The sequence below is a fragment of the Pelodiscus sinensis genome, chromosome 2 (assembly GCF_049634645.1).
Source record: "Pelodiscus sinensis isolate JC-2024 chromosome 2, ASM4963464v1, whole genome shotgun sequence".
Taxonomy (NCBI): Eukaryota; Metazoa; Chordata; order Testudines; family Trionychidae; genus Pelodiscus; species Pelodiscus sinensis.
In genome coordinates this window covers 29930329-29946602 of record NC_134712.1, presented here as the reverse complement: position 1 = coordinate 29946602, position 16274 = coordinate 29930329, and the positions used below count along the sequence as shown (strand labels likewise).

Sequence of the window (16274 nt, the reverse complement as noted above, 5' to 3'; positions counted from 1 at the left end):
TTTCTTGGGGTTTCCACAAGGACCCATTCTAGCCCAAAAACTGTGTACCAGCCTGGTCAAAGTTTCCATCTGTGGCTTGCTTTCAGAAGCTAGGTGTTTTGCAAAGAAGAGCTGCTGGCATAAAAGCATCACTGGAGACAGATCTGGTATTCAGCTTGCCATTATAACATCCAAGTATTTAAGACCTTAAGAAAAAATTTTAGTTAGAAGCAAGAAGTTTTATTATTTTATGTGGTTAAAGGAGTGTTTGGGTTCCCAGGCAAATCTGGTTGATAGTCATTAGTAACCATCTGCAGGTTTTAAGATTTAAGGTTTAGAGATAAGCAGAGCAGAAAGCTGTCAAAGATGTTAATTTTTCAAGATCATACATCAGGCCTCTATTTATCCAACTCTAAGGACTCCTCACACATTTTTATGTCCCCTGTACCTTTTGCAGAACTTGTTATGATATGGAACAGCAGTTGCATGGAAGTCATACTCTTGAATTTCCAGATGGTTCTGATCATATGTTTATGCAGATTATAATTTCCATGTCCCTCCATTTCTTCAATATGCCCTTTAGCTTGTAAATGACAAAGTATGCTACAATATTGAGAAGTACTTGTAGATACTTTTCAACAAAGGAAAACATTTAATTATAAAAGAATATAGTATAGGGAAGGTAGTGGTTAGCCTTCTTAAATTTTATTACTGCTTATCCAGCAGGTTGATTATTCTTCCTGTTTTCTTCAGCTTCCCTTAGGTGTCCTTTAATTGACTTTGTTTTCATGGAATTCTAAATGATCTAATTCTGTCAGTACCTGGGTATATTTATGCATATTTTCAAAGATTTCAAAGAACTGCAGCAGAAATTGACTATTTTAATCCCCTAGTTAGGTAGTCAGAAGGAATTCCCAGATAAAGAATTTAGAGGTACAATTATTTTCTTCATATTTTCCATATGTGTCACAGTTACACAGCTGGTCAAACTTTTTCAAAAAAATCAAGAATTTTTCAAGATGTTTTGCAAAATTTTATTTGCCATTTTTCAACCATCTATAGCCTACTTGTTGTGGCATGTTTCTCAATACCTAAATAAGCATTTTTAATATGTTCCTTTGGCCTTATTTGTCATTCCTTGTTGTTCTTTTTCCTTATTTGGTTGTTTTTTAAATACATCTCTACCATGCAGGGAAAGTGTGAATGAAATAATGTCTCTATGTACCAGTTAATCTTTAAGGACCCAACCGTGAGAAGTACTCAATGCCTATTAGTATCAGGCTCTGCAAGAAGTTGCATTTTAGCATGGTGTGCATTGGTCATGTAACCAAAATTCTTCATGAATGGGAAATCTTCAGTGGTGACCCCTAACTAACTTTCCCCTTGCTGAAAATTTGAGCTTTGTAACACCCCCTTATTTAGCTATATCTGTACATACTCTATAATTAGGGCAGACTTTTGCTTCCTCTACAAGGATAAACCAAACCGAACATACAGAAAGTTATCCCTTACAAAGGAATTGATGTTATCAGATAGTTCACAAATAAGTCAAGGCCACATTGAAATTTAAGTTCTGCACAGTATACAATGTCACTGTGACTGTCACATTCCTCCTTGTTCTACAGCTGTATCAGAGCTATTTCTGTCTTCTTACTCTCATCAATGATACAATCATCACCACTAACATAACAATGATCACATTAGGCAACTAAACCAGGTGCTTAAACCTGATAGGTGATGAACAGGCACAGCTCTCACTGGAACATAAGGCAGCAGGGTTGCTTGATTTGGTTTATTGGTAGGTTGTAATTAAGTTAGTGGGGCTTGAACTCTCACTCCTTGGTATGTGTCATTTTTCTGATCTCCAATTCTGACTGAATTATTATCCAGAGGCTAAGTCAAGTCAGTGTCTGCTGACATAACGCATTTATAATGAAAAACAGAAACATTTGTAATGTTCTCAAGGAATCAGGCAAATAAGATTTTTGTGCATGTTGTTTCATTATTTTCATTTGGTAACTGTTAGAATTAACTGTGGTGACTAGAAAAAGTTTAAAGCAAGCTTCATTCAGTTTTTAAGAGACATTCATAACAGCAAACAACATGAAGCTATGGTCATGGGTAAGTGCTGGTAATATTGACATTTAGTGTTTACTTTCTTTCTGATATTTAGCACTAAAAGGACAAGCGAACATGCAACAACAAAATTCAGAAACCAGATTTTACAATGGCAGTAACATTTCTAAAACAGTATTTTAAACTGTTGTCGACATTCCAGTTTGAAACTATAAAGAAAAGGGTATCTTACAGAACTGCTTAGTTTCACTGAGAAATTTCTGAAATGTTTTAATTTCTAAGAGGAAGAAGGACATAAAACATGTCTGTGTTTCCAGCTCTAACAATTTGTGATGTAGCAGGCACTCCCTACCCTAGCCAAGACAGGATTAAACCCACATTATGGACAGTGGAAGTCCCACCCCGTAGAGTGAACTGAGAACATAAACTTCAGGGGATAGCTGAGTTAGTCTGTACAGAAAAAACAACAAATGGTTTGGTAGCACTTTATAGACTAACAAAACATGTAGATGGTATCATGAGCTTTCGTGGGCACAGCCCACTGTTTCAGATGACTGGGGTTTTGAGTTTAGGATGTGCAGACCCAAAATAAATAGGAGAGAAGGAGGTGGGGAGGAAAATAAGAAGGGGGGTGGGAGACAGAGAGCTAGAGGGAATCAGTAAGTATCTGAAGATTGGGTAGTTAAAATGAAGCAGATAAGAATCAAAGTCAATTGATAATATCCTTCCTGCCATAGAAGTCTACTCCCTGTCTCTCCCCTCTCCCCTCCCCTTCTCTCCTATTTATTTTGTGTCTGCACCATCCTAAACTCAAAACTCCGGTCATCTGAACAAGTGCTCTTTGCTCACGAAAGCTCATGATACCATCTACATGTTTTGTTAGTCTATAAAGTGCTACCGGATCATTTGTTGTTTTTTAAGAACATAAGAATGGCCATACAAGGTCAGACCAATGGTCCATTTAGCCCAGTATCCTGTTTGCTGACAGTGGTCAATACCAGATGCCCCAGAGGAAGGGATCACAACAGGTAATCCTCACATGATCCCTCTCCTGTCACCCACCTCCAGAGAAACAGAGGCTAGGGACACCTTTCCTACCCATCCTGGCTAATAGCCATTGATGGACCTAACCTCCATGACTCTATCTAGCTCTTTTTTTGAACCTATTAAAGTCCTAGCCTTCACCATATCCTCTGGCAAGTTCCAGAGGTTGACTGTGCGCTGAATGAAGAAAAACTTCCTTTTCTTTGTTTTAAATCTGAGCATGCTCCAGGTGCTACATCAGCTAAAGGGAAGAAGCCCAGATCATTCTGGGTCAGATGCTGGAAAGAAAGGACTTAGGCTAGAAACTTGTGCTCAGGATCAGATACAATCCATGCCTGCAAAGGCCAGAGACACAAGGACAACCTTGGACTCCTATTACTAATGGAGCCCCAGGAAGCAACCTATGTTGTGGACTCTAGAGACCCTGAACCCCCATGGACTGCCTCACCAGAGACAATGGTAGGAAGTGATCCAGGGAGGGTGACAGAATATCTGAAACAAACACAGCATATTTCAGTAGAATTCCCCATTGAACCTGTTCCTCAACTGCCAGGAACCTAGGTTAGGGCCTGGTGGAGCTGGGTGAGCCTGCAGCTGCCCTTCCTGAGCTGCCAGCCTCTGTACTTTCAGTAATTCTTTGAAATGCTTCTGCTGCCCTCCCTGAACCCTGACTTAACTGACTAACTTGCTTTGGGAGGCAAGTATCAGGCATATGCACACAGTGGCTAGCTCAGCAAAGTTAGTGTTTCATGACTTGTGCTTCTATACTGCTGATGTCAGCAGCAGAAAGCATGCTAATGTTAGTGTGTCCATCTTCCCAGCTGATCCTGAAAATCTTCCTGAGGCAGCACTTCTGGAAACGCTCCAGTTTCTTGAGATATGTCATCTGTAGATTATGCAAATCTCATACCCATAGAGAAGGGTGGGGGTGAAAGCTGCCTTGTAAACTACAATCTTGGCAGCTGTTTGCAGATCCTTTTAGTTGAAGACTCATTTGAATAGTTTTCCAAAGGATGTGTTGGCATACCAGATCCTGCATTCAATTTCAGTGTCAATGCTGCATGTTTGGGTGTCTGCCAAGGTCTGGAAAATGGTCCACAGCGTGGAGAGAGAAATCTAGGCAGAAATCAATTAACATAGGCCAAATCAATCTCTAACTGAAAAAGGGGTAAAACTCTGGCCTACTGAACTCAATGGGAAAACTCACTAACTTCACCACAATTGGAATGTAGTGCTTGATGTGGAGTTTAATCAACAAGGCCGTCAATGTTTGTGATACTAATGAGAATGTCACCGAGGGGTACTGTGTGTGGATTTTTCAGAATCCCTGTGGCAAGCAAAGTTAGATAAAGAGTTAAAATAGTTAAAACACTACAACAGTGGAAGATGTTAAGAAAAATGCTTTTGTATGCCTGACTTTTGAGGAGCTGCAGATCCATCTCCTCTCTGATCTTTCTGCTGTTATATCACTCATAGGCAGCTCATATGTAAGGCTGCTTGGATGACAGAGCCACACTGGTGATGGGCTCAAGCAGAATACCTAATACCAAAAGAGGAAACTAGATTAGTAGGTACCTCATAATCTGTACACATTTTAAGTGAGTAAAGCCAGATCTTTCTGAGTTTAGGTCAAATAGGCCAAAATGGGAAAGTCAATGGTTTCTCCCCTCTTGTCATAGCTATTTCATTATTGAAGCAAAACAGAACACTCTGATAGGAACTTATCAGACTTTCACTTTTTTCAATTATCTGAACATGCCCAGTCTCATTTAGCTGTGAATTCATTTTAAGACTGTTTTAAAGACTTGCATATGTTTGTAAAATAAGTGCACTCTTAAGTTGTCAGTGCACTCTTAAGTACTGTGATTTTTTTCACTGTTTTTGTGTGTGTGTTGTGGGGTGATTCTGAGGTGTATATGTGATTTTTTTTTTCCCCCGGGAAAGTTGGGATGACACTATAGAACTTTGAATCTATGTTTTTAAAGTCGGAGGTGAGGTGTATGTGATGGTGCAAGATGGCTAAGGTACATTTTGCATGAGGCATGACTGTCTTGTGTATATAATTGTACAGAGAACTGGCTGTGTGGTTGTGCAGGAGGGCAGGGTGCTGGGTGTGGATATGTGACTGTTTCATCTCATGTTTCTCATTTTCAACAATCCCCTTCTCATTTCCTGGAGCAACTCCTGTCCAGTGCCATGGCTTAGAAGCCACATGTTGGTCCACATGGATGCCTTGGCACGAGCTTCAAATGACTGCTGGCTCAGGCCCTTCCCCTATAGGACCAGGAATACCATGAGCTGGACTACAGTATTATTAACTGCTCCAGGTATCTAGTATGGTCTCTAGGGATGTTAAAAAGTGGGTAACTGTGTAACTGCTGAAAATCTCAGCAGTTATATTATTACACACACCCACAGCTCTTAGGGAGCTGGCTGTCGCCTCACGCTGCTGCCTCTGATACAGATGTTTGGGAGAGGTATCTGCTAAGGTCTGGAAAATGGTCCACATTTTCTAATGGTTCTCCGCTGATGGTGATTTGTAGAGTACAAAGCTGGCTTTTAAGCCAACTCCAGGTATGCACCAACTGCAGCCCCGTGCTGCTGCCTCTTCAGCAGGCTTTTAAGATACAGAGCCAGCAATGCAGGGTGACAGCCGTTCCCCAGGAGTAGGGCAGGAGCCCACATATAACCAATAACAGAAACCGTTAAACCCAGCCTTTTACATCCCTACTGGTCTTCTGTATGTTATAGGCCACAGAACCTCTGCCCCCCATTCATGTAATAGACTTATAACTTCTGACTGAGTTAATGATATATTCAAATCACAATTTAAACTTCAAGTTACAGAGAATCCACCACTCTAGGTCTAACCAGCGAGTGATCTTTGGCTTCCTCCTCTTCTCCAAACTACAGAGAAAGGTAAACAATAGGGATGTAAAATCCCATTTAATTAGTTAACTGGTAAAAGGTTAAGTTTAACTGATTAACTGGGGGCGGGGGGAAGTGGGGAGAAGGAGCCTGCCCCAGCCCAACTGAGCTAGAATGGCCCCCCTCCAACTGCCACAGCCAGGTGTCATGTTAGCTATCTTCCAGTCATTAGATATGGAAGCTGCTTTAAAGAATAGATTACAAACCACAGTTAATAGTTCTGCAATTTCCCATTTGAGTTCTTTCAGAACTCTTGAGTGAATGCCATCTGGTCCCGGTGACCTGTTACCGTTAAGTTTATCAGTTGGGGTACGTCTAGACTACCGCGTTTTGTCGACGGAAGTTTTGTCGACAGATACTGTCGACAAAACTTCCGTCGACAATTTGCGTCTAGACACATGGAGTTCTGTTGACAAAGCAAGCCGCTTTGTCGACAGAACTCCATAGTCTGGATGCAGTGTTACAGGCAATAACACCTTCTGTCGACAGACTTCTGTCGACAGAAAGTGTTATGCCTTGTAAAATGAGGTATACCAGCGTCAACAAAACCGTGGAGTTCTGTCGACGTTATGTCGACAGAACTCCGCGGTAGTGTAGACGCTGGTATTGTTTTGTCAACAAAAGTCCACTTTTGTCGACAAAACTAGGTAGTCTAGACACACCCTTGGTTCCAAAACCTCCTCTAATGACACCTCAGTCTGGTACAATGCCACTCCCCCACCAGCACGACCTGTTCTATCCTTCCGATATATTTTGTACCTTGGTATGATTGTGTCCCATTGATTGTCCTCATTCCACCAAGCTTCCATGATGCCTATTATATCAATATCTTCCTTTAAAACTTGGCACTCTAGTTCATCCATTTTATTATTTAGACTTCTAGCATTTGTGTATGTTCAGGTATTACCTAGTAGTAAATAGGAATTAAATAGCACAATGTCATTTATGGGCCCAGTATTAATGAAAGTAAGTAATGAAGTGCTAAGAAGATGTGGAACTGCATTGAGGGAGGATGTAGACATGATTATCTAATAACCCACTCTTTTAACCGCTAAAACCAGGTCTGCCCATCACAGTTTTTAGAGGGTGTGAGTGTATGTAACACGTGTCATCGGCTCCAGTCCACTTCAGCAGGCCAATGCATCCTTGCAGGAGCGCCGTCTTGTCCTGCTATTGGGCTGCGCCTCTAAGCGCTCAGCTCTGGGAAGCGGGTACTGCGTGGGGGACAGCCCCTCTGCCACGCACCCCTATAGCTGCTGCCAGGGCAAAGGGCTCACCGTTGGGTCCCCCCTGCCCTGCCTGGCAGCGCCTCACCCCACCTCCTAGTACCCCGTCCCGCATTCTGCCCCTTGCCGTCCCCTGCCTCCAGCTGTAGGACCGTTCTGCGCAGCCGCTCTCCTGTGCCAGGCTTGGCCAGTCACCTCCCCACAATGGCACAACCGGGTGCCCGCTCGCAGCCCCAGGCAAGTCAGCGGCTTCAGCAAACATCACTACGCGTGCGCAGCGCCGCCGCGCATGCCCAGAAAGGTTAGCGCAGAAGAGCGTGGGACGTTACGTCGGCAAGATGGCGAAGGTCTCGGAACTGTACGATGTGACTTGGGAAGGTAACTGCTCCCGGGCTCCCCGCCCCGGCACGGCAAAGGGGCCTGCCTCGGCTTGCCGGCCCGGGCTGGGGCCTGCGGAGAGCTCCGCTGCGGGGGCGGGGTCCGTGCGAGCCGGGTCTTCCTGGCTCCGGCCTGTGCTGCTGGCTCTGGGGTGGAGCGGACGCCCCCCCCCCGTCCTCCCCACACGCGGGGCCGCGGGAGTGCTGGGCCGGGGCAGCGGAATAAAAATTCTGCCCAGAATTGTTTAAAATGCTGCAATTTTCATTTCTGCAGAACAAATTGCGCAGGTGCTAGCATGGTGGGGGAGGGAACTGCCCCCACTCGCACCCCCTCGCGGGGCAGGGACTCCGTGGTGAGGCTGCACCCGACCCTGACTCTGCTCGAGGTTTTGGCCTGCCCCAGAAACACTCCAGCGCTCTGCCCCTCTGTGCCAGGCAAACAGGCGTGCAGGCAGGTTCAGCTCAGCAGGATCCGGGTATGGAGGGGCTTAGCGTGGGAGGTCCCAGGTGTGCAGTGAGAGGGATTGATGTGGGGCAGTCTGGGTGTGGGTGCTTGGGGAGGAGGTCTGAATGCACAAGTGCTTGCTTGGGACTTCTTGGTGTAGGGGCCATGGGACGTTGCATGTGGAGTCCAGGTGAAGGTGGTTGGAGTTCAGCAGCAGGGATCTGGGTGTGGGAAGGATGGAACCCTATGGGGGAGTTGCATGAGGGGTGCTTGGCATCAGAGGCTATGGAGTAAGACTTGGTGTGGGGGTTCATGAGTGCAGGTAGTTGTAGCTTAGGGTGTTGGGACCCAGGAGTGGGGGAGGGTGGTCCAGGTATTGGTTTTGGGCTTTCGATGAGCCTGCTTAATGGGGGAACCCCAGCTGCTGCTGAAGAGATGCTGTGTTACCAGGTTTCCACTCTCTCTTCCCCATTGCTCTTCCCTTCCCATCCTCCACTCCCTGTCTCATCCCCTCTGCTTTCCTCTCCCTGTTCTCTGCCCCATTTACCTTCTCTCATTTCTACATTCCCCTCTCACTGTCTCTATCCCCCTTCCCTCACTTCCACTTCCTTCCTCTTCCTCAAAGCCAGCAGCCTCCATCTGCCCTCTCGCACCATGGACACACACCTTTATACAGGAACAGGGTAATGGGCATGCAGGGAAATCAGCACCCATAGAAGGGGAAGAATATTGTCATTAGGACCTAGGGAAGTGGTATCCAACTGCAGAATCAGTGAGCTGGAGTGGCCCCCTCCATCACCTGGACAGCTCTTCCCTCACAGAAGTTGTGGGGGAGGGAGGCCAGTCATACATAAGCCCATGTTTCACCTTTGCTTGGAGTGCCGTTGCTCTCCCCAACTACGTCTATGGGTGTCCCCAGCCCCACAGTGATTTTCTCTCCACCCACTTCTCCAGGAGCTAGAAACGTGCACCTGAAGTGCTGGGGAGGAGCGCTTTACTTTTGTGTAATTTTCTGGGTGGACATGAATTCTGAGTGTGTGGTAGTTAGCTTGCCAGAGGCACAAACTATGCAAGTGATAGGTTGGGAAATCAGAATCTTGGTCAACATCTGAGGAGTTGGTGAGCTAATGTCATGAAGAAAGTAACACTTTCCATGTTCTGCTTTGACATTTGTCTGTACAAGCCAATTCTCTATACTTAGGCCTCATTTCACCCGGATTGTAAATAGGAAGGTAAGCAATTAGTTGAGTAGTCAACTAACCGATAAGCATATGCACTACTTGACTAGTCACTATCAGAGGCAGTGGGGCTGGGAGCAGGAGCTGGTGTTGAGAGGAACTGGCTTAAAAGCTGGTTCCCCCTAGCACCATCTCCACGGGGGAGGCAGAGGTGCAGTGGGGGACTGGGCATGACCTGGGATTGCTTCAGTCTCCACTTGTGCCGGGTTCGCTGTTGCGCCTTTGTCTTTGAAATGTTGCAAGAGCTGCAGGCGGCTCTTAGTACATTTCAAAAGCAGAAGCGCAACTTCTGGGACCAGGCGTCAGCAGCAGCCCCACTCACCCTGTATTCCCCATTGCGCCTCTGCTTTTGAAGTGTAGTAAGAGCCACAGTAGGCAGAGGCGCAGTAGAGATAGCGAGCACCCCCCCTCTTATTGACTAATCGTGTAGTCGATGGAAATTCCATTGACTGCTCAATTAGTTGATAAATCAAAATGTAACATCCCTAGTTGTAAACAAACTAAGTGTAAGCAGTAAAAATCCATGCCCGAAAGAACACAGTTCCTTGATGTTCCTTTTTTCTTCAACTTAGTTTGTGCAAATCAGATGCCTTATGCAATTTATAACCCAGGCTTAGTAAAATATGTTGTGCAAACAACAGTAGAATAGGTGTCCCTTCCTCTCGGGCTCTTGAAAAGCATTAAGGTAGGCCTAAAAGTATAATGTCTGTGCTAGTAAAACTATCATGTCAGTAGATCAGGTTATAACACAAATATTTTGTTAGTGCTTGTAATTTGAGCAGCAATGCTTATAATTGGTCTCCCTCTTTGCAGGTAAATGTAAAATGTTACAACATGACTAGGGAATTATTATTTTTATTTCCCCCTCCCCCAATGGTTTTACTAGTGAGGGTCTATTGGTATAAGTGTCCATTGACAGAAGTGCAAACTAATCACAGATGAGATACATCTGTGGTGTGACTCCATTGATTTACTTGCAGTTACTCCAGGGATGAATTTGATTGAAGAAAAAATAAAAAGGATTTTATATAAAAGCCATATCAGAAACTGGTATTGTGCAACATCAGTTGGACAACATAACAAAAGTCAATTTGAACCACAAACAGCAATGATCAGTTAGGGTGACTGAAGCCAAGTAAAGTTACATTTAGTTTTCATGTCAAGGCTCAAAGTTATACAAAGTAAATAAGATTCTGCCACTCTTTCTTATTCTCAGGCAAGCAGAATTGCATTATCAATTCAGTCTCAGCTAAAAATAAAGTTACGTCTCTTGATTAATAACACATCTGGGAGAATTTGTTATTAGGGAATTTTAGTGCATATTTTTTCTTCAGTGGGTACCAGCTTCAGAAGGACATTGCACTCTCAGAAAGGCACGTGAAAGAAGCCATAATCCTTCAGAATATATCTTGATTTTAATAGTAAATCAGTATGTGCTTGCCCAGTAATCCCTTGAGCAGTTGTGAACAATAATTAATTGTATAGAATCTTGTTACATATGTCTCATCAAAATAGAAGCTAGCAAATCCCCCCCCCCCCAAACCATCTTTTCTATCCATGTGCGGATTTTTTCCATCCATGTGCGAAGTACATTTCTTTTTGTGCACTGAGGCATGTGCAGATACGCTCCACCATAAATAAAATAGAAATAAAAATCTAGCTATGGTCTAGGGATCTGAAGGACTAATCAACTTGTAGCTTCCCCCACTTCCTGCTTCTATCAGATAGAGACAACAACAGGGGGAGAGAACAGAAGGGTACTTCAAAGCGGCAGTGCTGCACTGAGCCCAGGTTCAGCTGCTCTGTGCGGCGCTGCCGCTTTAAATGCCATGGTGAGCCCGGCATCAGGCTCCACCCAGCATTTCAAAGTGGCAGCACCACACAGATCCCGTGGTCAGCTGGAGATCGGCTGGGCACTGACCCTGGGCTCTGCAGCAATGCTGCTTTGAAATGCTACGGGCAGCTGGACATCAGGCTCCTCATGGCATTTCAAAGAGGCAGCACCAGTTTGAGCCCAGGATCAGCTGGGAACTCCCCAGTTCTTATATTATGGGAACAAGTAAATAACTTTTCCTTATTCACCTTCTCCACACCACTCATGATTTTATTACCTCTATTATATCCCCCCTTAGTCTCTTCTTTTCCAAGCTGAAAAGTCCCTGTCTCTTTAATCTCTTCCCATATGGGACCCGTTCCAAACCCTTAATCATTTTAGTTGCCCTTCTCTGAACCTTTTTTAATGCCAGTATAACTTTTTTGAGATGAGGAGACCACATCTATATGCAGTATTCAAGATGTGGGCGTACCATGAATTTATATAAGGGCAATAAGATATTCTCAGTCTTATTTTCTATCCCTTTTTTAATGATTCCTAACCTCCTGTTTGCTTTTTTGACTGCCACTGCACACTGCGTGGATGTCTTCAGAGAACTATCCATGATGACTCCAAGATCTCTTTCATGATTACTTGTAGCTAAATGAGCCGCCATCATATTATATTTATAGTTGGGGTTATTTTTTCCAATGTGCATTACTTTACATTTATCCTCATTAAATTTCATTTTCCATTTTGTTGCTACACTTCAAAGGCAGAGGCTCCCTATCGACTATTCGATTAGTTAATTACTTGATACTTAACATCTTTACAGTGGTCACTCTGCTAATCAACTGTACAGCATTTGAATCCTTCTTGAGTGGTGGCACAAGTGCATAGCTTATAAGGAATGCTGCCCACATCTTTTTAAAACAATGAAAAATTGTTTAAAAAACCCCCCAAAACGTATATATTAACATTAAAAACATTAACATTAAAAACACAATATATGGAAGACTTGCAAATTTATAAATGGGGCAACTTCATTTGTAGTGAAGTTAAGAGTCCCAAATTGATTCCTAGCACACAACTTTCAAACTGGAGTTGTAATAGTAACCAGGTTAATAATGATCAGAAAATTCTGCTTCAGTCATGGAAGACAAAATTACTCCCCTCATGCATCTTAAGAATTGGATTCAAATTTATTGTCTACAGCATCTCTCCGAGTTACGGACCAAACACTTGGCCATAACTTGATCTGTTCCTAACTCTGATCCCATTGAGTTACACGCGACTGCGCTGTTCGTAAGCGCGGGTCGCGTTCGTAACTCGAGGGCCTCCTTTATGACTGCTCCATGGGAACTTTGGGCGTAAATGCGAACAATCGTAACTCCACTGTTCGCAACTCGGGGAGCGGCTGTATAAAAATAATTATTTAGCTTTCTCTTTACCTTTATATTCTGACTTTGCCCTAATATTCCAGATTCACATTAAAAGATTGTGGATATTTTTGTTATACTTTGTAAACTGTTTGAAATTCCTTCTAAGCATCTTTTATTTATTGTCATAAAACAATGTTTAGTTTTATTTTATTCACCCTATGAAATAACTGTAAGTGGCATTGCCACAGAGAAAAGTAAGGTTCTTGAACATTATCTTAGCTAACCACAGATGTTGAGTGGCCACAGTGGCAACATGGAGCAATGGATAAAGCACGGGTCTTCATTATAGATGAGGATTTTCTTTCTTGTGAAGACTGCTAGTCAGAAGTTTGGATTAGGGATGTGAATGGGTAACCAGCAATTTGATAAGCATCATCCTTCCCAGTTGGTGCTTATTGGCTGCCAGTTAACCAGTGCTTGGGAGTAGCCTCTCACTCATGGCCCTCTGTGAGCAGAGGGTGGACCCCCCTGGTGCCAGGTGCTGGTGGCAGACCTCAGGCCGGGAGTCACCTGCTGTTTTAAACTACACTAAAATGAACAAGCCCATCAGTTCTTTTAGATCAATTTATAGACCTAGTGACATAAATATAACCTCCCCAAACCACTGCCAGAGTCCAGCACTGCTACTGCTCAGCCCCTTGTTACACTGTACAGATGTACTTTCCTTAAAAATGTAGCCCGATTGACACAATTGATGTTTCTTAACACTCCTCCCCTCCCCCAAATGAGTCTGCTTAGGATGTTACCAACATTTATTTTCTGCCTTCTGTTCATAATCCAGCACTTTATAATCTAACTAACATATCTTTCATTGTATTTATACTAGAACATTTATTTGTACTTGTTTTCTCACTTTCAGTGGTCAACGGATACAGCATGTTCTGTGTTTTGCTTTTTTCCAATCATTGAAAAGCCTACTTTGGTGATAAATGATTGACATGAATGTTGTTAATAGCTTAGACAGTATTACATTTGAAAGTTATACTGTTATGGAGGCTTTAGTAGTTGTCAAGCAAATGAATTTGTGAAAACTAGATGACTTATTTATTTTATGTATATTTACACAGTCAATTTGTGTGATACATTCTTGCTGTCTAATGTTTAAATTGCCACTGATTGTTGTGTCAAGAACAAATTAGTTTGTGAAGAAGCATTTAATTTGACCTATGTAGTAGTTATGGTTGACTTTCATAATACAAAATGTGGCACAGTACAGTTTTATGAAAGAAATGAGATCCCTTCTGGTAGATGGAAAAGGGTCTGTGTTTACTTTTAAACTGTCAAATTTTATTGTGTATTTTGAAATGCAAGAAAACTGTCTACATTCACCTTTGCTGTGTGATGGTGAATATGCCCTACTACAGTTGACCTTAGGATCAGGTCTGGAACTTTTTAAGATTGGATCCATAGTAAATGCTCTTTCGAAATTTTAAAATTGAAAGCTTGGGCTATGTCTAGACCGCAAGCCTCTTTCGAAAGAGGCTTTTTCAAAAGATACTTTTGAAAAAGCCTCTTTCGAAAGAGAGCGTTTAGACTGCACGCGGAACTTTCGAAAAAGCAAGCCGCTTTTTCGAAAGAGAGCAAGTGAGTCTGGATGCTCTCTTTCTAAAAAGCCCTGTTTGCTTTCAAGAACACCTTTTTTCAAAAGAGCACTTTCGAAAAAGGCGTTCTTCCTCGTGAAATGAGGTTTACCGCCGTCGAAAGAAAAGCCACGTTCTTTCGATTTAATTTCGAAAACGCGGCTGCAGTCTAGACGCAGGTGAAGTTTTTTCAAAAAAGGCTACTTTTTTCGAAAAAACACCTGAGTCTGGACACAGCCTTGGTGTCCTTTCTATCTTACTGATATATGAAGTGGTTTCCTTTGGTAATTTTCACATATAGGACCCACTTACTGTTTCACAAAGAAAGTCTTTATTCTCATGCCTCCTTTCAAGCTGCATATCATTATGGCAACACACAGAACATTCCTAGAATGGAATTTTATAGCAGTTATTTATTTTTGCTTTAAAAATGTCTCATATTTATCAGTTGCATTTTTATATTATTGCTGACCTCTTCCAAAATCAAATTTATTCCCATAGAGCTGTTATATTAAAGAACAGTTTTGGTGGTGGCTTGCACATATGATAAATAAAACATCAATAAGAATTTTAGTCTAAAAATTGTCTGTGCAGAGGATGATGCCATGTTTATAAAGTTAAATTGCTTTGTCTAGAAAATATGTCCAGTAAAAAGTCTAAAATATATACATTTATACAACGTTCTTGTCTGATTTAATTTTAATAGTACAAGTGAATTGTCTCAATCTGGAAGTCAGCATTTGAGGAAAGTTGGTTTTTTTTTATTATTATTAAATCATTTCATATAATCATACATTACCATAAAATACTAGTTTCGATTAGATTTTTATCATTGCAACTGAAAGGTCAAATTGAAAAACAGATAGCAAGACCTATTGGTTAAAGGAAAGCTATAGATCCTGAGGATGCTGAAAATTACTTGGAAAGTTAACAGAAAAAGTTATGTTGTAGATACCAATCACAGGTTTGAAAATAGGAGGTCTGTTTTTCTTGTTAGTATGATAAAGCTTTGTTTTATAGCTAAGTTCAAAATGAAATGTCACATGTTCTGTTTTTCTTTGTCCACCCTCCACGGAGTCTCCTTCCTTCCCAGTATTGATGATGAGAAATATCTTGTATAGTACAGATTTCCATGCAGGAGAATCTGAATGCCCTCCAAAGTATATTTATACAGATTCACTCAACTATAACTCACTCAGAGTCAGAAAGCGTGACAGCCAGAGGGACAAGCGGCAGCCAAGGTAGAGAGAGGGTAATTGATGACTCAGAATAAATACTAATGTAAATCCTTAGTAAGATTTAATAAGATCTTCAACTTGTTGTCATCTCCAGTTGGGGAGGACCTCAGTTTTTAAGATTTGTGTAGGCTTCGTTTTGTTTAAAGCCCTACATACGTTAACAGTTTGATACTAAACTGATCAACACTGGATCTTAAAGGACATGAATTGACAATGCTCTGAGCTGAATCTATTCTCACGGAGCCTGTTTTACATCTGACAATTTAGATTATTCACCTAATAGCCTCTGAAACCACAAATTCAGTAGATTTTCCCCCCCCCCCCCCTCACATGTTCACTCCCTGCTTTTAAGTAGTCTCCATAATGGCGGTAAGGTAACAAGGTCAAAGTTCCAGGGATCGCTCTATCCCCAAGCAGCTTTGTTATTAGTAGAAATTGCATATGTGTATCTCTTGAACATGGTTGAGATTAGATTAAAAGTCAGTTCAGAAATAGACTTCATATTACATTATTGCATGATAACCTTATATTTTGTTTTTCAGAGATGCGTGATAAAATGAGGAAGTGGAGGGAAGAAAACTATCGGAACAGTGAACAGATAGTGGAAGTTGGAGGAGAATTAATTAACGAATATGCATCCAAGCTTGGGGATGACAGTAGGTTGAAATTATTTCAAAAGTTTCACTGTAATTGGAATAGGGATGTTTAATATAGATTAACTAATCAAATAATCAATGAGATTTCCATTGACTATTTAATTAGTCAGTAAGTGCGCCGCCACCTTTGAACTATAGCAAGAGCTCTGTCAGGCTCTTGCTACAGTTCAAAAGTAGAAGCCCATCAGGGAGCATGGAGCCAGAGGGGTACTGGCCTCACGCTCCCTGCGGT

At 42.3% G+C, this 16274-nt stretch overlaps 1 protein-coding gene across 4 annotated transcripts in view; it reads left to right on the top strand.

Moving 5' to 3' along the window:
* Positions 1-7513: 7513 nt before the first annotated feature.
* Positions 7514-16274, top strand: part of EMC2 (ER membrane protein complex subunit 2) — a 55682-nt gene continuing 46921 nt past the window's right edge. For 2 of the 4 annotated variants that reach the window (XM_006113019.3, XM_025179592.2), the window contains exons 1-2: positions 7514-7631; positions 15929-16042. In XM_006113019.3, coding sequence (XP_006113081.1) covers positions 7592-7631; positions 15929-16042 — 154 coding nt within the window. In that variant the 5' untranslated portion in view covers positions 7514-7591. Of the gene's footprint in view, positions 7632-14990; positions 15390-15928; positions 16043-16274 lie in introns of those variants that run through there. The other 2 variants (XM_075920216.1, XM_075920217.1) reach the window with 2 other exon arrangements.